This window comes from Coturnix japonica, chromosome W (genome assembly GCF_054131305.1).
Source record: "Coturnix japonica strain WE chromosome W, WE-NBRP24, whole genome shotgun sequence".
NCBI lineage: Eukaryota > Metazoa > Chordata > Aves > Galliformes > Phasianidae > Coturnix > Coturnix japonica.
Window position 1 is genome coordinate 35,149,776 of NC_140701.1, and position 24,246 is coordinate 35,174,021.

A 24,246-nucleotide genomic window follows, 5' to 3' on the forward strand; every position below is an offset into this window, starting at 1 on the left:
GGGACTCTGCCGCCTGCCAGGCTCAGCACTCAGCCTGCCTGGGGAGCTGCCCAGGGCGCTGCGGGGAGACGTGTGGGGGGAAGGAGCCCCCCAGCAGGGCTTGTGCTGCCACAGCTGCTGCCTGGGCCAGAAGGATCACAGCTCCAGTGCACAACTGAATGTTTGTGAAGGCCCTTTGCAAGAGGAGAGCCAAGGTAGCAATTTTCTATTTCTTGTTTGGATGGAAGAGGAAAGGATTGGAAGCAGAAATCTAAGAGTCTGTCAAATATAAACGCAGCTCTGGGATTCCCAATTCTTCTTCAGTCAATTGCTAGTTTTGTGAACTGTCACACGTGAAGTGTATTCAGCCTCCCCTTTCATGAAAAGGATCCTTTCCAAGGGTGGAACTAGTTAAAATTGTCAATTTTGTTGACAAGAATAATGCACTTATATTGCAAATAGGCATGTTTCCTGAAAAGAAAGTGAAGGGAACAAAGGTTGGGACTGAGGATTTTAACAGCAGTGAAGGTCAAGATATGAGACGTGAAACAGATGAAAAAGTCTAGGGAGATGGGATAAGATTAGAAGATGAAAGGAAGGTGAAAGCTCCATGTCTTCTTCTGCTTATAGAATGGTGAACTTAATGAAGTTAAATTCAATTAGTGTTGTTAAATGAATATTTTCATAGGAGAATGAAAGCATTTCATAGTATAGTAGGAGGAGTGTCTATGAGAATCGTCTGGACTTGTCATTATCTTCTGCACTCTGAACAGGACTCCAAGCCCACCAGCAGCAGATGCCCAACAGCAGCTCCATCAGCGTGTTCCTCCTGATGTCATTGGCAGACACACGGCAGCTGCAGCTCCTTCACTTCTGGCTCTTCCTGGGCATCTACCTGGCTGCCCTCCTGGGCAACGGCCTCATCAGCACAGCCGTAGCCTGCAACCGCCGCCTGCACACCCCCATGTACTTCTTCCTCCTCAACCTGGCCCTCCTCGACCTGGGCTGCATCTCCACCACTCTCCCCAAAGCCATGGCCAACGCCCTCTGGGACACCAGGGCCATCTCCTACACAGGATGTGCTGCGCAGGTGTTCTTCATGTTCTTCTCCCTCTCAGCAGAGTATTCCCTTCTCACCATCATGTCCTATGACCGCTACGTTGCCATCTGCAAGCCCCTGCACTATGGGACCGTGATGGACAGCAGAGCTTGTGCCACCATGGCAGCAGCTGCCTGGGGCACTGGGGTTCTCCATTCCCTGCTGCACACTGCCAGTACGTTTTCACTGCCTCTCTGCCAAGGCAATGTATTGAATCAGTTTTTCTGTGAAATCCCCCAGATCCTCAAGCTCTCCTGCTCAGAATCAATTATCAGGGAAGTTGTGTTTCTCATTTTTAGTGTATGTTTAGGCGTTGGCTGCTTTATTGTCATATTGGTGTCCTATGCGCAGATCTTCGTGGCTGTGCTAAGGATGCCCTCTGAGCAGAGACGGCACAAAGCCTTCTACACGTGCCTCCCTCACCTGGTTGTGGTCTCCCTGTTTCTCAGCACTGTCTTTTTTGCCTACCTGAAGTCCCCGTCCATTTCCACCCCACTCCTGGATCTGACAGTGGCACTTCTGTATGCAGTGGTTCCTCCAATACTGAACCCTATTATCTACAGCATGAGGAACAGGGAGATCAAGCACGCTCTCAGGAAGGTGTTGCAATACGCACTATTCCAGCTACAATATAGTGCACATCTTTTTCGCACGATTCCCAGTGATGGTACTTTATGTTTTATGCATCTTTGATTGTTTGATTATGTGAGATATAGCAATGTGCTAATAAAATGTTATTGAACAAATAAATAAAAATGTGTTTCACATTTTTCCTACCTAATTTCCATTTTCTCTATCCAAGAGCTCATAAAAACATGTAACCAGATTCCTTGAATACATTATAAGATGCCTAAAAAGATTTCAAAATAGACATTTGCTTAATATTTCTTTCTTCCTACTTTGTCTGGATTTAGGGAGGTGCAGCCGCAGACAGCAGCTCAACGTGTTCTTTTCATTTCTGATCTCTTTATACCGCCACAGTGCTCTCAAGTCCTCTCATTTGTGCAGGCTGAAGGTCTTGTTTTTCTCACAACAGTCCTGTTGTCTCTACAGCAGCACTCTGGGGCTGCAGTCAGTAGCCAGCAATATGAATGGCTGTGTCAGGGCTGGTCTCCTTGCTGGCACTGCCATAACAAGAGGGCCCATTTAGAGCAGGCCCAGAGAACTGGAGGCCTCTTCCAAAGCTCGTTTAAGGAATATACCTCAGGAGCTGCTCCCTGAGAAGACCTTGAAATCTTCTTGTGCATTTCAATGACTGGCAGGGATAGTTTCAGAAGTCCCAAGGAGATCTGTAAGGGACTCAAGGCAGTGCTGAGGATTAGAATCTGTGGCTTAAGGTCAAGAAAAAAAGAAAACGATTATAAATATGATAAATGCATATATACATATATATATAGTATATTTTCACATATATACAATATAGGCAGTTGCTAACTTATGTGCATGTATTAATACATATACATATCATACATAGATGATAATAGTTTATATGCATATCTGTTTGCACGTCTAGCATCTGTTGCAGGGGTTTTAACAGCCTCAAGGTTCACTGTAGGAAATGGAGAGGTTGTTTTCCTACTGCAGGAGTTGGAGCAACTGCAGAGCTCATTGCCAGAGCTGGAATCACCGCAGGACCTGGGATTAAAGTTTTAGCAGCCACTGTGCTCATCGGAGGGATTGGAGTGACCACAGTGCTGTACCTCCTGGCACAGTGCACCTCACCTGGGAGGCATTTGTTTCATTTTCTTACCACAATACTTGGAACAGCTACAGTACCTGTAGCAGGAGTGACTGCAGAGGTCTTTACAAGGGGTGGAGTGGCAGTGGGATCTGTCAGCAGATCCAGCTCTCTTCCCACTGATGATGCTGAGGAATGTTAAACACAGCTCAGTAGGTCTGGGCCAGGCCCTGGAACAATGCAGTTATTTGTGCCTGTTGGAGATCTCCAGGGTTTCATCAGACCTGCCCCCAATATTCTACCAGTTTCTCAGGATCCTGCAGTTGCACGGAGATGAAGATCCAAAGCCCTGGGGGTGCCCACCGCTACAGGCAGCTGCCCAGACCGTCCCACGCCCCCTGCCATGCAGAGCCTTCTCACCTTGGGGCAGATCTCTCACTGATATTCCTGAATAACTGTTTAACCTAAAAGATCATCCAGTCCAACCGTTCACCTATTAACAATAGCTCCCACTAAGCCATGTCCCTCAACACAACATCCAGTCACTCCTTGAACACCCCTGGGCTCCCAGAGAAGACAATGTAAAATGTGTAATACCTAATCATACCAACAATATTACTTCTAAAACCCAAAGATGACCACAGAGCCGAATGTGCACAAAACTTCACTTTGTCAGCTGCCAATTTTATCTTGGTACAAACCAATGTCAAAAAGCATAGCAAAGTAAATACCCTAATCCAGCATCCAGAGTTGACAAATAATGCAGCAGGGAAAACAAGCAGCAAGCAAGAAGCTGTGCAATACAGCTTCATGAGAAGACTCAGCAAGCTCCACAAACAGGGAAACAATCAGCATCATGGCCTGCATTCTCCAGATCCCACAAAGCCCTGTGTTATTTCGCTCTGGACAGATGTGCTGTTATCTCAACCCTTGGAGCGTCACATCAGGCACCAAAATGACTGTGGTTGTTGAACCCAACATGTGGCTCAGCAGCACACAGTGCTTGTGCACTGCCCCATTCCCAGTGGGATGGGGATGAGAACTGGGAAAAAAAGTACAACTTATGGGTTGTAACAAAGCAGTTTACTAAGAGAGATAAAAGGAGAGGTGTAATAGTTATCACTATATATCCGTTGATATGGAATTGTATGTAACAACTGATGCACAAGCACTTGCTCAGCACAACCAGACTGATACTCAGCTTGGCTCTGGGCAGTGAAGAGAGTGAGATGAACTCCCACCCCTTTCAATACAATTTCTGCTTCCTGTCAGGTGATAGAGAACGTCCCTTAGGCCACTTCCAGTCAGCTGTGCACAGTCTGTTCCCTCCCAGCTCCATGTGCCCTCCACTGACCATGGCCTTGGCTCCGTACAACACTGCTTAGCAGCAACTGAAAACATCAGAGTGTTATCAATGGTTTTCTCCTAGAGCCAAAACAGTGCAGACAGTCTGAAGAAAACAATTCCATCCCAGCTGTAACTCAGATTCCTGCCTGTCCCCCTCCTCTTGTTCTTCCTTATCAGGAAGCAAGGAACAGAATCTTCCCCTCTTCTCTTTTAAACCTTTCTTCAGTTCTCAGCTGGCTCCTCTGCCATTCCTAGGCAGAGCTCTGTGCACTCTCACAGAGGGCAGCAGCCTTTCCTCATTATCCTTGCTCATCCGTCATAAACAGTTCGTACTCCAGTCCAGAGGTGGGAACCATCCCACCATGTCTCTGTGAGACAAGCAAGACCATAGGCCAGCAAATGCACAGTGATTTCGAGCTCACTGAGTGAATGTTTGTGGTCCTCTCATTAGTGTAAAGACTCTTCAGAAAGCATCCCTTTCCAGAAGCATGATTAGATTTAGCCTGGCTTGGCCTCGCATCTACACTGTGGTACTGGTGTTCAAGAAGGTGCCACACAGGAACGAGACCCAGTGTGGGTCTCACAGTTGTCCAGCAAACACTGACTGTATGGGCCCCATACACCCCATACAGGACCCACAACCCCATACAGGCCCCTCAACACCAAATGGGCCCCACAACCCCATATAGGACCTATAACCTCATAAAGGCCCCATAACCCCATATGGTCCCCATAGAACCCATACAGGTCCCACAACCCCATATGGGCCCCACAGACCCCAGACAGGCCCCACAACCCCATATGGGCCCGATAGACCCCATACAGGCCCCAGAACCACATATAGGCCCCACAACCTCATACAGGCCAAACAACCCCATATATGCCCCCTAGACCCAACAAAAGCCCCACAACCCCATATGGGCCCCATAGACCGCATACAGCCCCAAAAACCCCACGCAGGCCCCACAACATCAAATGGGCCTCACAACCCCATATAGGACCTACAACCCCATAAAGGCCCAAAACCCCATATAGGCCCCATAGACAACATACAGGTCACACAACCCCATAAAAGTTCCACAACCCCATACAGGCCCCATAGACCCCATACAGGCCCCAAAACCCCATACGGGCCCCATAGACACCATACAGGCCCCACAAACCCATATAGGCCCCATAGACCCCATACAGACCCCACAAGCCCATATGGGCCCCATAGACCCCATATAAGCCCCACAACCCCATACAGGCTCCATAGACTCCATACAGGCTCCATAGACCACATACAGGCCCCAATACCCCATATGGGCCCCACAACCCCATACAAGCTCTATAGACCCCATACAAGCCCCACAACCCCATATGGGCTTCATAGACCGCATACAGGCCCAAAAACCCCATACAGGCCCCAGAACACCAAATGGGACCCACAACCCCATATAGGACCTACAGCCCCATAAAGGCCCACAACCCCATATAGGCCCCATAGAAAACATACAGGTCACACAACCCCATAAAGGTTCCACAACCCCATACAGGCCCCATAGACCTCATACAGGCCCCAAAACCCCACATGGGCCCCATAGACCCCATACAGTCCCCACAAGCCCATATGGGCCCCATAGACGCCATATAAGCCCCACAACCCCATACACGCCCCATAGATCCCATACAGGCCACACAACCCCATACAGGCCCCACAAAGCCATATAGGCCCCATAGACCCTATATGGAACCCATAGACACCATACAGCCCCCAAAACCCCATATGGGCCCCATAGACTCCATATAGGCCCCACAACCCCATACAGGCTTCACAACACAATATGGGCTCTATAGACCCCATACAGGCCCCACAACCCTATATGGGCCCCATAGACCCCATAAAGGCCCCACAAACCCATATGGGCCCCAAAATCCCATATGTGCCCATAGACCTCATAGGGGCTCCATAGACCTAATAAATGCCGCACAGCCCCATACAGGCCCCACAAGCCCATATAGGTCCATAGACCCCATACAGGCCCCACAATACCATACGGGCCCCATATACCCCATACAGGCCCCACAACCCTATATGGGCCCCATAGACCCCATAAAGGCCCCACAAACCCATATGGGCCCCATAGACGCCATATAAGCCCCACAACCCCATACACGCCCCATAGATCCCATACAGGCCACACAACCCCATACAGGCCCCACAAAGCCATATAGGCCCCATAGACCCTATATGGAACCCATAGACACCATACAGCCCCCAAAACCCCATATGGGCCCCATAGACTCCATATAGGCCCCACAACCCCATACAGGCTTCACAACACAATATGGGCTCTATAGACCCCATACAGGCCCCACAACCCTATATGGGCCCCATAGACCCCATAAAGGCCCCACAAACCCATATGGGCCCCAAAATCCCATATGTGCCCATAGACCTCATAGGGGCTCCATAGACCTAATAAATGCCGCACAGCCCCATACAGGCCCCACAAGCCCATATAGGTCCATAGACCCCATACAGGCCCCACAATACCATACGGGCCCCATATACCCCATACAGGCCCCACAACCCTATATGGGCCCCATAGACCCCATAAAGGCCCCACAAACCCATATGGGCCCCAAAATCCCATATGTGCCCATAGACCTCATAGGGGCTCCATAGACCTAATAAATGCCGCACAGCCCCATACAGTCCCCACAAGCCCATATAGGTCCATAGACCCCATACAGGCCCCACAATACCATACGGGCCCCATATACCCCATACAGGCTCCAAAACCACATATGGGCCCCATAGACCTCATACAGGCCCCATAGACCTCATAAAGGCCCAAAAACCCGATACAGGCCCCACAAAACCATACAAGACCCGTATACCCCATACAGGCCCTAAAACCCCATACAGAACCCACATCCCCATATGGGCCCCGTAGACCACATACAGGCCCCAATACCCCATATGGGCCCCACAACCCCATACAAGCTCCATAGACCCCATACAAGCCCCACAACCCCATATGGGCTTCATAGACCGCATACAGGCCCAAAAACCCCATACAGGCCCCAGAACACCAAATGGGACCCACAACCCCATATAGGACCTACAACCCCATAAAGGCCCCACAACCCCATATAGGCCCCATAGAAAACATACTGGTCAAACAACCCCATAAAGGTTCCATAACCCCAAACAGGCCCCATAGACCCTATACAGGCCACACAACCCCATATAGGCCACAGAACCCCATACAGGCCCCATAGACCCCATATGGGACCCATAGACACCATACAGCCCCCAAAACCCCATATGGGCCCCATAGACCCCATATAAGCCCCAAAACCCCATACAGGTACCACAACCCCATAAGGGCCACACAACCCCATACAGGCACCATAGACTCCATACAGGCTTCACAACCCCATAAGGCCCCACAACCCCATACAAGCTCCATAGATTCCATACAGGCCCCATAGACCCCATACAGGACCCACAACCCCATATGGGCCCCACAAACCCATATAGGCCCCATAGACCCCATAGGGGACCCATAGACCCCATACAGGCCCCATAGACCCCATATGGGAGCCATAGACCCCATATAAGCCCCACAACCCCATACAGGTGCCACAACCCCATAAGGGCCTCACAACCCCATACAGGCACCATAGAGTCCATACAGGCTTCACAACCCCATACAAGCTCCATAGATTCCATACAGGCCCCATAGACCCCATATGGGACCCATAGAACCCATATGGGCCCCATAGACCAGATACAGACCCCACAACCCCATATTGGCCCCATAGACCCATATAAGCCCCACAACCCCATACAGGCTCCATAGACTCCATACAGGCCCCACAACCCCATACAGGCTCCATTGACTCCATACAGGCTTCACAACCCCATAAGGCCCCACAGACCCCATACAGACCCCACAACTTTATCTGGGCCCCACAACCCCGTATGAGCCCCATAGACCCCATATAAGCCCCTTAAGCCCCATAGAGGCCCCATTTACCCCATACAAGCCCCAAAACCCCATACAGGCCCCATAGACCCCATACAGGTCCCACAAACGCATACGGGCCCCATAGACCCCAAACAGTCTTCACAACCCCATACAGGCCTCACAACATCATATGGGCCCCATAGAACCCATACGGGCCCCACAAACACATATGGACCCCATAACCCCTTATACGCCCCACAACCCCATTCAGGCCCCACAACCCCATATGGGACCTATGGACCCCAGTCAGGCCCCACAACCCCGTATGAGCCCCATAGACCCCATATAAGCCCCTTAAGCCCCATAGAGGCCCCATTTACCCCATACAAGCCCCAAAACCCCATACAGGCCCCATAGACCCCATACAGGCCCCACAAATGCATACGGGCCCCATAGACCCCAAACAGTCTTCACAACCCCATACAGGCCTCACAACCTAATATGGGCCCCATAGACCCCATACGGGCCCCACAAACACATATGGGCCCCATAACCCCATATAGGCCCCACAACCCCATATAGGCCCCACAACCCCGTATGAGCCCCATAGACCCCATATAAGCCCCTAAAACCCCATAGAGGCCCCATTGACCCTATATCAGCCACATAGACCCTATAAAGGTCCCACAACCTTATATGGGCCCCATAGACTCCATACAGGCCCCACAACACTATATGGGCCCCACAAACCCATATAGGCCCCATAGACCCCATATAAGCCCCATAGACCCCATATAAGCCCCACAACCCCATACAGGTCCCACAACCCCATAAGGGCCCCACAACCCCATACAAGCTCCATAGATTCCATACAGGCCCCATAGACCCCATACAGGACCCACAACCCCATATGGGCCCCACAAACCCATATAGGCCCCATAGACCCCATAGGGGACCCATAGACCCCATACAGACCCCACATAAACTGGAGCAGCCATATTTGACCGTATTGGTGTGTGGCTGTTTGTCCTAGAACGCTTACCTTTTGCCTTCAGGTTCACCAACACGTGGGGGCCCACAATGTCATGGGATTTTACTCTTGAACACCTGTGGGATCCTGAGAAACTAAGCCAGTATTTGCGTCAGGGACGATGCAGCCTAGATAGATCTAAGGGGGTACCACTTATTTGGGGCTTGGTTTGTGCTTACCATGCTCTATATAACACTGTTCTGGAAAGAGAGTTTCCAAGCAGAGGTTCAAGCCAAAAAGGGAAATCCCCAAGTCAATTCTGATCAGTCACAGGAGGCACCAGTAACAATATCAGTTACCATGTGGAAGGCAAGAAATGGAAATTGATGTCCTCATGTCTAGAACGGAAAAAAGAAGCGGAGAAGGAGGCAACAGAAGATCCAGGTGACAGGTCTGGATCAGCACAGAGAAAGGCAAAAGGTAAAGTTAAGAGCACGAAGAAGAGAGTGATGAGGAGGAAATCTCTATTACTGTTTGTTGACCCTTGAAGATGACTGAAATCCAAAGCACAAAAAAGAGTTTAAATGGCGCCAGAACGAATCTCTTGTTACCTGGTTGCTTCACTGTTGGGACAGCTGGACCTGTAGCTTGTTTCTACATGGTAACAAATCTCATCAACTAGGAGGCATTTCCAGAGACCCAACTATTGACAGAGGGATGAACAGATGTATGGATGGTGCTGCCACCATCTGGGAGCGAATGTTAGTGGCTGTGTGGTCAAAGCTTCCTTTCAAAGACATTCTGAAGCCTCAGATGAAAAAGTGGGATGCAATTGAAAAAGGCATCCAGTACTTGAGGGAAATAGCTATGGTGGAAATGTTGTATAACTTTAATTTTGATCCTAGCTACCTTTGCCAAGAACATGATCCTGAGAGAGTGAGGACGACATATGGCAGTGTCATGGTTTTGTAATTCAGTTATTTTGCTATCAGTATTCCACATCATAACATCATGTAAAGCATGGATACTTTTATTTAATGTGCAGACCACAGAAGAAGACTACATATCCCAGAGAACAACACGGTCAGTGAACAGTCACGGGACCAGGACGCTATATAATCTTGTTCCCAGGCTGGAGCGTTCATCTCTCTCAGACTTCTCAAAGAGTGGGAAGCATTCCAGCCATGTCGCCTAGAGTTCACAGTAGGCCTCTCGGTTATCGGGGACTTTCTCTCTCTGTTTCGTGCGATTTATTAGCCTCTATTATAATATATTGTGTTATCTTGTATTCCGATATCATATTTAGTAAAATAAGTTTTTCCTCCTTAGACTGCCGCTGTTTTTATCCCATTTCCCTTTTCCCCCTCCTTTCCGGGCCATGGGGGGCCCTATGGGGTGGCTCCCCCCTGTCACGGGCATAGGTAAATCTAAGTAACCATGACACTCTCTTTCAAGACCTTGTGGGCAGTCCATCAGCCTGCTCTGAAGCCTTCTCTCTCTTCCTCTCCCACACACTCATGCATTCAGCAGTGCTGTGCACAGAGTTGATGACTGCTGAGCTCTGGACCCACTCACAGCCACATCTCCCTCCATGTGTGGATCAGTCCACAGCCTGTTGCAGAACGGCGGGAGAAAAGCAGACGAGCACACCTGTCATTGACATATGATCAGCTATTCTCGTTTATTCCTTGGCTGCATGTACCTTTATAATACGGATAATTAGCTCATACATATTGCAAAAGTGGAGCTCATCATTGGTTCCCAATTACATACCATCCCCGAGTATCTTAACAGCTTGTTGTTATCAACTGAAAGCTACTCCCTTCCTGAGTTCCCAGAACCATGGCTAGTTTCTCACCATCCCAGGGCATCTTGTTATTCTAACTGCCCTTGCAGGTGATACGGCTGCTTGTCTAGCTGCACTGTGTTTACGACCCATCTCAGCTAACTAGCTGTAAAAAACACTCTCTACATTTCCCCCGTTTTCTTTTTGGCTGAAAAGGCTCAGTTTACCGACCGACTAATCATATTTCACAAACAATTCAGTTCATTTATTCAATTAGTTCTCATGCTGTTTATCCTGCTCCGTAGCTGCTGCTCTGTGAACTCCTTATCTCGATCCATGGCTGCTGCTCCATAAAACTCTTCTTGTATTACAACAATTTCAAGATACTGCCTATAGAATAACAACACTACTTATATTAATAACATAACTATTATAACTCAATCAAGGCCTCGATTGACAATATTCTAAAAATGAAAGAAAAAACAAGTCAAATACAACATTATTGCTAAACCTACTAAAAATAACAAGCATGTTTGTACTGCAACCTAAGTTTCTGCAACCTGAAAATCAATCCATGAGGGTCCCATTGTGTTAATCTGTAACTGATCAGGAAAAGTCTTCAATTTTGATATACTCTGATATATTGATTTTTAATGACCACTAAAATTTGTGCAATAAATGCTTTTAAGATGTTCATAACCATGCTCTACCAACTGAGTTATCTGGGCTAATAATTGATTAATGATCGCACAATTTAATGGAATAGCATGTCAAATAGAACCAATTTTAGAGGACAAATGTACTAGAGTATCACTAGGGGCATTATTACTTATTGACCCTTGAGAAACAGCAAGCCATGTTGGTGGTGGATTGTTACCTCGATCTGGTAACCTGGAAAGTCAAGTCCCTTTGTGAATGTGTATCGACGGCCCCGACCAAGTCACAGCTGTTTGTTACACCATTATGGTGAGCTGTAAAATGGCGTTTATTGGAATGTGAGGGTCCCTTATATAGGTATCCAGTTTCATCCTTATCTTTTTTACATATGCATGACCCAGCAGGGGAGGGCCTATCACGTTACATCCCGAGGGTCCGATTTCGCCTAATACAACATCTCCCTCTCCCCATGCTTAACAAAACCATGCCCCGTTACAACGCAAGCGCTGATCCTAATCCTAATATATAAATTGTTAGTACTTATATAATTTAAACTTTGTTACATATTATTTATAAAGTGAGGTATACAGGTTAAAAAGCATGCAGAGATAAGTGGTGCAATGTCTAACAATGTTAGTGGTGTTCTAAACAGTATGCCCAAGGCATCTTTGGTTATATTATACAGTTCATCCTTCTGCTCAAAGCTTCTTGTATATCCGCTGGAACTCCATTTTCTCATTCAAAGTCCTTGCACCTGTGCCTCTTGAGCCAGCAGCAGGAAAGCTATTGCAGCTTTATTCTGTAAAACAGCATGCCTGAAAGAAAAGTACTCAGATTTCGATTAGTTTTCTGTTTTTCCCAGACCGCCCTTTTGGGTGATGACTGCATCAGGTTTTACTTTTCTCGATGGGATCCATAAAATTTTTCCCGATTCTCTGTCCTTTACTGTGGCATAACCTCTTCGTTCAAAATGATTGATTGCATAATGTGCTGTGCCAATACTTCTGCCTGCTGGGCTACCAGGATCCTACCTCTGTGACCTTCCCACTCCCCAAGGACACCTATCTTGTCCTTCAGGAGACGGTTGGCCCTTTCCACAATGCTTGTCCCTGGGAATTCCCAGGGATGCCTGTCGAGTGAGATATTCCCCAATGCTCCTTGAGTAGATCTCGAGATGAAGCGCGAGCCATTGTCTGTCTCGATGTGTCGCAGCACACCAAGGACCACGATGGCAGTGGCCCAGTGTCGCTGAGCTGCAGGGGACTTAAATGTTAACATAATCATCACTCAATCAAAACCTTCACTGATAATACACTAAACAGAAGATTACATGTAACGTCATAATTTTTTGAGTTGACATATACACACTCATTCAAGCATTCATTTTAGACAATTCTATAAATGGAAATTTCTAAGCTAATGTATTATTACTTATCGATAACTATGAGGTGGCAAACCACCAAAAGGAGAGAGAAAGAACACAGTAGTGGTGGATGCGATAGGCAGTGCCTGCAGGGCGTCCCCTGCTTCAAAGTGCACTTTGCCTTTCTCACCCATCACAGATTCTCTCCTGTGCAGGTTTTTTTTTTTTTTCACATGTACTCCATATATGCATGGCCAGTGCATGATACAGAGCCCAGGTGAAACACCTGCTCATAAAACATAACAAACCACTATATTAGATCTCTCTACAATACAAACTACTCAGAAAAGTTATTAACAGCTATAGTCACTTATTTCTATCGTTACTTGCTTCACCCTTAGATTTCTTCTTTTTTCTTTTAATTGGTAAGCTTTTTCTTGTTGACCTACTCCTACTATAGTTACAAAAATCATCTAAGGGTAGTATAGTAATTCTTGATGCAGTACAGAGTGAGATGCACCTGAAACTGTCAGAAAACAAATATCTTTGCACTGCTGTGTGCACATTGCATTCAGCCCACTACGGGCAAAACTCATCCTGGGATCTTCAGGACCTGCTCTAGTAAAGCTGCCACCGTTCCATCCAACTCCACCACCACAATTCCCCCTCCATACAATTTCAAGCTCCATCAACAAATTTGTCCAAGTCCCTACCCGAGTCCCCTAAATGTGTATATTATTGGGAGAAAATGAAGACATTCTTGCTCCGACTAGCAAGAGATACTTCTAATGTCTTGCTTTTGTCCCCATTCAGAAGTAACGATTTGTTTACTTTCGCAAGCGGCGGAGCCGAGGGGCGGGGGGTAAGCAGTGAGGGGGGGCAGCGCGGGGGTTTGCATTCTCTTGCTGGCACTTAAACTTCTCTGGCTAGAGCAGATCACATTCAATATTTTAACTCACTGTTCTTCTGTAACCTTTTGCTGTTTTTTGTTTTTCATAATTCCACTACTCGAACCCTCAATTACACTTCCATGTAACATTAATAATTCCACTTCCATATAGCATTCATGTTTACACATCCCTATAACATTAACAGTTCCATATACCATTTGCATTTATACTTCCATATACCATAAACATTTAACAATCACAAAGACAGTGACAATAATCAATACAGTTTATCCTAAGCATTCTTCCTCTCCTCCAAGTTGTCAGCAGAAGTTTAACCGACTCCAACTCGGGCTGCCGTGGCTCGCTCGACAGCTGGACTTGTTTCTGCTTCAGAGGCTCCACTCGAGCCCGGGGCCCCCTGACCGGGCCCCCAATTAACGATAAAAAGGAATGCCTCCCTTATCTTTGACCAATCCGAGACTTGGTCGCTCTTGTTCTCCCCTCTCCCTCCCCGCAGGTAGAGCTGGACCAGTAGCCCACCCTCTTGGGGAAGGGTTATTATGATTAGGAACGCCTCTGCCTCCGCCCCCGCTGATGCGGATTGGCTTCCATCTTGGTTAGTCTTATCCACCCCGCCCCCCGGGGCGGAACCACACCCACAACACATCCCATCTCGAGGAAGGGACCCATCCTCCCGCCCCTGCTCACTCCCCTTCCCCACCCCCAAGGATGGGCGAAGGAACGCAGGTTGCTTTGGATACCGTGATGGGGCCTCCGAGGAAGGCTTCTGCTGGTCAAGAGATAAGGATGTGGAATGTGTGGAATGCTGCTGGACGGGGCCGTCTGGTTGTTGTTCGGCCGGATCAATAGGTGCGGTTGGGATGGCAGGCGCCACCTTGTCTTTGTCTCTCAAATCCTCGGATCTGCAAGAGAAAAGGCTTCCCGACCCACATTCCGCCGTCCCAACCTGAGTTTCAGTCTTCCCCTCTTTCCGAGCCGCTTTCAATGCCCGTAGCACCAATGCCCACGTTTTGAGCTCAGAAGCTTTTTGCTCATTCATTGCGCGCTCAAAGAGCGAAAAAGTTAAAGAGTCCCACTTATTGTGATCCAAAATCACCCGAGGAGAGGAAAGCTCCCTCTCCTTTTCAAGACAACTAATGACGACTGCAATGTCCTTCTTAGAAGGCGTAGCTTTCCTACCATAGTAGGTTTTACAAAGTTGCAATACTACTCTAATGACGGAATACATTTACCCAGAGACCTGAAGTCTTCCTGGTCTTCTACGAACTATCGGCCGTAGGATAGGCGCAGCGCTGCATTCCCCTTTGCACCCCACCGAGAGTGCTTCCACGGGCTCGAACCGTGGATACCGCGTCCGTCAGCGTGGTTTTAGCCGTCGCACACTCACCTCCAGGACTTTTCCTCACACGGGGCATCATTTGTTACCTCGATCTGGTAACCTGGAAAGTCAAGTCCCTTTGTGAATGTGTATCGACGGCCCCGACCAAGTCACAGCTGTTTGTTACACCATTATGGTGAGCTGTAAAATGGCGTTTATTGGAATGTGAGGGTCCCTTATATAGGTATCCAGTTTCATCCTTATCTTTTTTACATATGCATGACCCAGCAGGGGAGGGCCTATCACGTTACATCCCGAGGGTCCGATTTCGCCTAATACAACAGTGGATGCGACAGGTAGTGCCAGCAAGGCGTCCCCTGCTTCAAGGTGCACCTTTCCTCTCTCACCCACCACAGATTCTCTCCTGCATTCAGGGTCTGAAGGATTTCTTCCAGTTGTACACCACATCCGCATGGCCAGTGCGTGATATAGAGCCCAAGTGGAACACCTGCTTGGAAAACAAAATAAACTATCAAATTTAGTTCTATTAGCGTGCACTTTTGTCTAAAATGATGCATGGCTATATTTAAAAAATCCCAATTAGTTGGATGTAAGAGAGGTATCTATTCTATGATACAGGGTCATCTCTTTGACTGGGATTCCTTTCCAGGTTTTGTCTTTGCAAATTAAGAAAAGCTAATCAATAGGCTAATAACATCATAACCAAACAGTACTAAAACATTAAAAGAGCTATTCCTGTAGATTCTAGCATTGATTACATCAAATCCTGTTTAATACGCATCTGATCTATTACTAAAATAGAAGAAACACACAACATCCTAGCTAATGCCTTAAACTCTAATTCTTGAGACTTCATTGGTAAAACAGAAAATCACACACTATGTCAAACTATTACTAATATTATCTATAACACAGCAAGTTACAAAGCAATACTACTAAGTAAGAAACACACAATTACAATTACTATAAAGGCTGGATGCTATTTTCTGCCTTCAGATGAGACCAAACATATCATGATGGAACCCACGTAGGGCCAGTCCCTGTGGAAATACGAGCATATTCACGACCCCAAGTTGTCAGTGGTAGGGGACAGCCCCAAAGTCCTGTGGCCATATTCCAAACATTAACCATAGGCTGTTCCTTCAGCACTGGGGAAGCCTCAAAATGACGATCCACATAAGCTATATCTCTATGAACACGATTCAAAAAATTCAGCACAAACAAAACAAGCAAAACCTTACATAATATTTTCAAAAAATTCAGCACAAGCAAAACAAGCAAAACCTTGCATAATATTTCTTGTAGTGTGTCTCCCATATTCCCCCTTTTTTTGTTTAATAATAAGAATGGATTTCAATGTTTGATAAATGTGCTCAATGATAGCTTGTCCAGTGGGAGAATGAGCAATTGCTGTAGTATGTTTAACACCCCCTTCTTGGAGGAAAGTTCGAGTGGCCTTAGAGGTATACGCAGGCCCATTATCTGCTTTTGTAGTATGTGGAATTCCCATAGCAGCATAAGCAGATAACCAGTGTTTACGGGTGTCATGACTGCGTTCACCTGTATGTGCTGTGGCAAATACATAAGAAGAATGAGTATCTATTGTTACATGTGCATATTTTAGACGGCCAAATTCAGGAACGTGAGTGACATCTGCCTGACACAGTTGAAGAGGTGCTGTGCCACATGGATTTGTCCCAGTTTGAGGCAAAGAGGTATCAGTCAAATTATGTAGCTGGTATTCAGTCATAAACACTGTGTACTGCGTAGCAGAGAGGATCATTCTTAACACAATTTTCCAGTCATGAGGGGTCATAGCGTAACTGTCACTGTTTACAACCAAAAGATTGTATGTAAAGGCTAACTGAACTCCGTATGTTCTCACTGACTCCTTTAGCTCCTTCACTGCCTCACAAGGCAGGGATTCCCAACGGGGGGCCTGATTCGGCTGAAACAACAGAGGAAAAGTTTGCAACGTGTCAGCATCACCCCTTAATATTGTTTCTTTTCTGCACTGCTCTAAGACATCACAGTACGCTGTAGGGAAATTTGTCATTCCTGCTCCAAACAAAGTATCATCAGGAGGAAATGCGTCCGATTCGCTTTCTGGATCTACAGGACCAGGGTCACAACGATCCCCTGGTTTCGGTCCATCCACTTCTTTAACCACGTTACACACGGGCTGCAGAGATGCAGCCACGCACGACGAGGGGGGGGCGGCATGGCGAGGTGCAGAGAACGACGTGGGCGAAGCAGAGGGCGGGGGCGCGACGAACGACATAGGCAGACCGAAGGGCGGGGGGGCCGTAGAGACCGACAACGCGGCGAGCAACGTGGGGGGGGCGGCAGGCGGCCGCTGGCTGGGAACGGCTGCTTGTGTCGGAGCACGGCCGCTGTTCTTTCGTGCGCTGGGCTGGAGGTTTCTCGACCGGAGACAGCAGACGGTGTTGTGGTTGTCCGAGCGGCAGTTCTGGCACCACACACTGACAGCTTGGCAATTCCGTCGCAAATGTCCCTTAACACCGCACCGGACACATTTAAAAGAGGTGCTTGGGCCTGAATTGGTTACCGCAGACGCTTTTAAGGGTGCAAGAGCTGCTAACACTTGATTCTGAGAAGCCTCAGCCTGTGCCTTTAATCCTGCCCCTAGCTCTTTAATAGCCTCAACTATGAAAGTCTGAGCCCCTGTGGGCACACTCGATAATCTGTCTAACGCCTCCTCTATTGTCCAGTTACTCCTCAAATACTTAGAATGCCACGAGCTGTAGCATTGCAATTCTGAAGTGCACTATGTTTTAGCATTATTTCCTTCATGTACTCTGGTACTCCAGCCTTCTCTATGGCTCCAGCTACCTTATCTAGAAACGCTCCAAAATCCTCATTTCTTCCCTGCTGGATTCCCATATAAGACGGCAGCCCACCTGGCACCTTGATCTTATCCATAGCCTGCCTGGCCAGATACATTGACTCCCTACATTTAACTGGTCCTAATAAAGCCTGGGCCTCCGTCCGGATGAAAGGACCCACCCCTAAAAGTTCTTCAACGGTTACATTATACAAGGGATCTCTGGGCTGCCTAACTATCGCAACGCTCTGTTGGCACATCTCTTCCCAATAAGCATTAAATAGCAGTTGTTGGTGCTGCGAAAAAACCAACCTAGCTATAGCCCGACAATCAGATGGCAACAAAACCTGAGTACTCCAGATATAATCCAGTATCTGTCTCGCTGGCTCACTTTTTACTCCAAACTGACTGACCGTAGACCGCAATTGTGACAACAACTTCCAATCTAAAGCACTGATAGTAGCCTGTGTCCCGCCTGCAGAATTAGGCAAATACCCCACCGGCAGCACCATCTGTGGCACCGCTTCCAACGCCTCACCGTCTCCCGCCTCTAAACAAGCCTGCGCCAGCGCAGCCCAGGCCCCCCCCCGCTCCTGCGCGACGGCCTCTGCCAGGTCACTCTGTGCCCCAGGGAGCGGCTCATTGCAAACGGGGGTCGAGGGGGCTGGCTGTAGCGCCATGGTCGATGCAGGCAGCTCGTCTGATACAGACGTGCCGGAGGCGGAGACGGGGCACTCGGCTCCGCAGCCACTGGCAATGCAGGCTCGGCGGCCGGCGGCAACTTTACGGTGGACAAAGCACGGGGCACCGGGCAATCTGACCATTCATTATAATTCTTATTCCTCCCCTGCACAGCACTAGCTTGCTCTGCTGCTTCCTTTTCTGCCTGATATTGCAGCAAATCATTATAAACCACACGTCACCACTTCCCGCATTTTTTAGCCATCTTCTCCCCATCTATAATTCCCTGAAAAATTACATCTCCAAATTTACGCCACTCAGCAAGATCATGCACTAAATGTGGATTCTGAAATAACCCTTTAGCATACCCATACACTAATAACTCGGGGAGTTCCTTTTGCAAGTCTGTCCCCTTAACCTGACACTTTTTTTTTAAAAAGCAAGAAAATAATTCATAAACCGCTTGCCTTCCCATACCTATTTGTCAGCATGCTGTTGCAGCCTTAAAGGACGTCAGCGGCCCATATCGGCTAGGCCCTTCTATAAGGTCACGTAGAGCACCTGTACCTTCTGTTCCTGGCCCATGCTATCCCCGCTGCTTAAGGATCCGAACACCTTCACCGCTGCTATCCTACCTGGTAGGCCACGTCGAGGGTCACCAATTGTTGCAGAATGGCGGGAGAAAAGCAGACGACCACACCTGTCATTGACATATGATCAGCTATTCTCATTTATTCCTTGGCTGCATGTACCTTTATAATACGGATAATTAGCTCATACATATTGCAAAAGTGGAGCTCATCATTGGTTCCCAATTACATACCATCCTCGAGTATCTTAACAGCTTGTTGTTATCAACTGAAAGCTACTCCCTTCCTGAGTTCCCAGAACCATGGCTAGTTTCTCACCATCCCAGGACATCTTGTTATTCTAACTGCCCTTGCAGGTGATACGGCTGCTTGTCTAGCTGCACAGTGTTTACGACCCATCTCAGCTAACTAGCTGTAAAAAACACTCACTACACACAGCCGACACTGCCCACTGATAGGGGCGGATCACTGCGTGGCAGAGGATGGAGATATCCTCCTATTGTTCTCTCTTGAGATCCTTTATCACTTTAAGGGATTACTGAGACTGCAGTGTTTGTTTGGCTCCAGTGGCGGTGGTTTATAATTACGGCACGCAGCTGTGCTGACAGCTCTGATTCCTGTGGGCCTTAATAAAAGTCGTCAGATGTTTGTCTGATAGCAACTGTTCATTAATACTTATTGTTATCTTTTATTTTGCCTTACATGAATCTCATCTGGGCATTGCATTCATGGGTAAAGAAAAGCTGGTTAGAAAACGATAGAAAATCAAAGCCCCTTTGCATTGCAGTTGAGGCTTCCACCCATGGAGCGGTGGAGTCACCATCCCTGGAGGTGTTCTACCAGTGTGGGGCAGCGAGCAGTGCTGGTGGGCAGTGGGTGGTTGGATAAGGGGATCGCTTGAAGTTCTTTTGCTGCCGTAATGACTCAGATCTGGGGCTCAGTGAGGGCTCGCTGCCCCTGAGAGGTGGGTGGTCTTTGGGATGGAGTTGTGTTTTGCCATTAGAATCAGATTGTAATGAGAAATAATTACCCACAGAGGTAATTGTTAGAGTTATAGTTAAAGTTAGGGTTAGGGTTAGGGTTAGGGAGCCATCTCCTATGGTCTCTCCATACAAAGTGCCACATTGAGGTCCCATCCAGTGCATGATTTTAAGATGGGGAGCCTACCAGGGGTGGTGCCCTGCTTGTCCTCTTCTTCTCCCAGGGAAGTAGTGGGGTCACTGTCCCTGCTGGTTTTCGAGGCACTGGGATGAGGTGCTATGAGATATGTTTCAGTAGCTCAATAGCAGTAATGATGATGTAAGGACAGCTGAACAGGATGGCCTTCTATGTCCTTTCCAACCTTGTGATTCTATGATCCTATGTTTATATCTGCTTAAGTGGATTATAATCTATGCTTCCGATATGCATATGAGCTACCAGCCTCAGCCTTTCAGATTCTGAATGTACAGTTGGATCTGGGGTTGCACAGAATGGAAACCCATCATCCACAGTTCTCCTCATCAGTTCATTTCCTCTCATAGAATCATGGAATCACGAGGTTGGAAAGGACCCACAAGATCACCTAGTCCAACAGTAATCCTCCCATTACTGTAGCTACAACAAAGCATTAAACCATATCTTATAGCTCCTCATCCAAACACCTCTTGAACACTGCCAGGGATGATGACTCCACCACTTCCCTCGGCAGCCATTCCAGTGCCTGACCGCACTGAGAAAAAAAGTTCCTTCTTATGTCTGGTCTAAGCCTCTTCTGGTACTAGTCTGCTGGCAAAGATGCGTGCTTCAAGGAAGTGTCAAATGAACGCAATGTGTTTTTGTTGGTGATTGGTTGGTTGGTTGGTTGGTTGGTTTCTCCCTTTCTCTCTTTCCCCCAGAATCTGCCCCACCGGGCAGGGACAGGCATTGCCCACAGACACCGAGGCTGCTGCTCCGTGTGATTTAAACAGCTCTGGACCCATGATCCCTCCCTGCACTGTGGGGTTGTTTCCAGTGATTCAGAGGAGATGGGAGATAAAGCTTATAAGCTTTTACAGTCATTCGAGTACTGAAAAATTACAGTGAGATCGCCCTGCAGTCCTCTCTTCTCACTGAGCTTCATTTGGTTTATGTGGGCGACATTTTGGAGCCTGGCCTGGTCCTTTTGGGTGGCATCCCTTCCTTCTACTAGCTGCACCGCTAAGCATGATACCATCAGTAAACACTGAGTCTCGCTGTCTGCCTCACTGATAAAGATGCTGAAGAGCATTGGTTTCAAGATAGGGACTGGGGGACCAAACTCATCATCAGACCCCACCTGGATGACACCAGCTTGCCCTGGAGAATCTACCTTGGCAGGTCCATGTGCTAAGGAGCTGGACAGAACATGTTTTTGGAGAGTCAAACAGGCAGGTTCAACAAGTACCCAAGGTGGCCTTGCAAAACCAACTGGTTCTAGACATATTGCTGTTAAAAGAACATGGGGTGTGAGGGACGTTGAACTGAGCTGAAGGAGAATGCTGTATCATCATCCACAGTGTCACCACTACCATAACCGAGGCCCATCAAAACACAAAAGCAATCACCAAAAAGACTGGAGATCTTTTTCGAGTGATGCAGCAAAATGACTGATTTGATGGACTGATCCGCTGGCCATGGATCACATCCCTGCTGAAATCATTGGGATGCAGAGGGTGGGGGAAATGGCTTGTGAATATCAGTCTTAGGATATGGTGTGGGTTTTTGTTTCTAATGGTAGACCTTCTCATCTCTCTTCCTTTACATCTGTGTCTCTTTGCCAGGCCCACATCGCTTGAGATCACAAACTCAACCAGGGCATGGTCACTGGAGCCCAGGCAGCCTCCAACCTTGACGCCTTTGATGATCTCCTCAGCGTTGGTGAGCAGCAGGTCCAGCAACGCTTCACCTCTGGTCGGTCTGTCCAATACCTGAACCAGAAAGCTATCATCAATGGATTCCAAGAGCCTTCTGGAGCTCTTGCAGCTCGCCATGTGGTTTTCCCAACAGATGTCCGGATGGTTGAAGTCCCCCACCAGGACAAGAGCCCGTGAGCCAGACGCCTCACGCATCTGGAGCAAGAAAGCCTCATCAGCAGCCTCCCCTTGATCAGGTGGCCTGTAGTATACCCCAAATACCAGCTGACCTTTATTAGTCCCATCTCTAATCCTAACCCACAGGCTCTCAACCTGTTCCTGACTGTTTCTCATAAGGAGCTCCTCACAGTTTATCCAATCTCTGACATAGAGAGAAACTCCCCCACCCTTCCTACCTCGCCTGTCTCTCCTAAAGAGTCTATAGCCGTCGATGGCAGTATCACAATTGTGGGAGTCATCCCACCATGTTTCTGTGATAGCAACAAGGTCATAACTTTCCGAGTGCATCACAGTTTCCAGTTCCTCCTGCTTGTTACTCAGCCGGCGTGCATTGCTATAAAGGCACTTCAGCCGGGCTGTCCGTCTCGCCACCTTTATAAGGGATCCAGGATCCGCTAGAACAGCAGCATCCCCAGCATCCCCCTGCCCTACTCCCTCCCTTTGCACTCTGCCGTCATTGCCAACGGAGTTTGGTACAATCCCTCGAATGACGCGTTCAACCCCAGTAGCCCTTATTTTGCCCCCTTCCCCCTTCTTTCCTAGTTTAAAGACCTGTCAATGAGTCCCGCTAATTCTTCAGCTAATACCCTCTTACCCCTCAGGGACAGGCTGCTTGCATCAGCAGCCATCATGCCAGGTGCAGTGTACATTGCCCCATGGTCAAAAAAGCCAAAATTCTTGTGTCTGCACCAGCTCTTAAGCCATCTATTTAAGAGTTGGGTTTTTCGGATCCTCCCTGTACCTTTCCCTGACACCACAGGCATAGAAGAAAAGACCACCTGCACCCCAGCTCCTTCAAGTATTCGCTCCATTCCCCTGAAGTCTTTCTTGATAGACCTCAGGCTTTCCTTGCCAACTTGCTCGCCGCCAGCCTGAATTATTAAAAGTGGGTAGTAATCTGAAGGCTGAATCAACCCAGGAATTATCTTTGAAATGTCCCTGACCCGTGCCCCAGGAAGGCAGCACACCTCTCTGTGGGTAGGGTCGGGCCGGCATATAGGGCCTTCTGTTCCTTGCAGAAGGGAGTCACCTACGACAATCACCCTTCTGTCCTTATTGGTAGAAGCAGTCTTGAAGCTTGGGGGTGACCGCTTCGCCTGAGGCAACCTCATGAGTGAACCTGTCTCCACCCTCTCACTAGTCCCCCCCTCAAGTTCCAGGGCCTCAAATCTGTTACGCAGAGGCACCTGTGGAGCTGGGGATGGTTGGGATGGGGGATGTCCCCTCCGCCGAGCAGGTACCTGTTTCCACTCCTCCTCCTTTCTCAAATTGTTGCTAGGGGGAAGAGAGGACAGGGGGCTCGCTGCAGTGCTGTCAGCTGGCTGGTTCCCCTTTGCCACTTGTTTGTAAGGTGGCAGGGGCTGACACGCTCCATTAGTAGCCTCATCTGTGTGCTGAGAACCTGAGGCTGAGAGGGACTGACAACACCAGTCAATCTCCCTCTCACACTCTTTTATAGTCCTCAGCTTCTCCACTTCCTCCTTCAGGTCAACTACGAGGCTAAACAAGTAGTTCACCTGGTCGCAGCGAACACAATCACTGCCTCCCTCACCGAGCACTGCAAGGGCCAGGCTCAGGCACTCAGTACAGTCAGAGACCTGCACACTAGCATCTCGGGTTGGGGGCTCATTCTCACTCTCCTCAGACATTTTGGCAGCAGCCTTCCTATCAGGATGTGCAGGACCTCAGTCTGGGTCTCTGCAGTCTTCTTGTTTGCTGCCACCCATTTCTGAGAGATTGGGACCGTTGTCTGGGCCTCCTCAGTATTTCTGGCAGCACCTTCCACCGGGGAGCAACCATGTCAAAGCAGAAGACTCACCAGCACTGAAACAGGAAGTCACGCAGTACAAAAACCTGACTCCTCCTGCCCGTCTCCTTGTGCCCGTTTAAATCTCTTGCCATTGCCGGGGAACGCCCACACGCTTCGTCAGCGGCTGCGTCAGCTGC

General features: G+C 48.3%; 1 protein-coding gene and 1 pseudogene across 1 annotated transcript; one reads left to right on the forward strand and one right to left on the reverse strand.

Annotated features, from left to right (window-relative positions):
* The first annotated feature begins 775 nt into the window (after positions 1-775).
* Positions 776-4,532, forward strand: LOC146754736 (olfactory receptor 14C36-like; annotated as a pseudogene).
* Positions 4,533-22,838: 18,306 nt separating this feature from the next.
* Positions 22,839-23,948, reverse strand: LOC146754737 (uncharacterized). The gene is made up of 2 exons (XM_085527821.1): positions 23,656-23,948; positions 22,839-23,598 (listed from the first exon to the last, which is right to left on the reverse strand). Exons 1-2 carry the CDS (start codon positions 23,946-23,948, stop codon positions 22,839-22,841), a joined length of 1,053 nt encoding a protein of 350 aa, XP_085383947.1.
* Positions 23,949-24,246: the final 298 nt, after the last annotated feature.

What these genes read in the sequence shown, in the direction of transcription:
- LOC146754737 (XM_085527821.1), bottom strand. Translation starts at nt 23,948, where the DNA reads ATGTCTGAGGAGAGTGAGAATGAGCCCCCAACCCGAGATGCTAGTGTG. An exon ending in AATGGAGCGTGTCAGCCCCT is followed by an intron (nt 23,599 to 23,655) that starts GCCACCTTACAA and finishes CACTGCAGCGAG; the next exon opens with CCCCCTGTCCTCTCTTCCCC.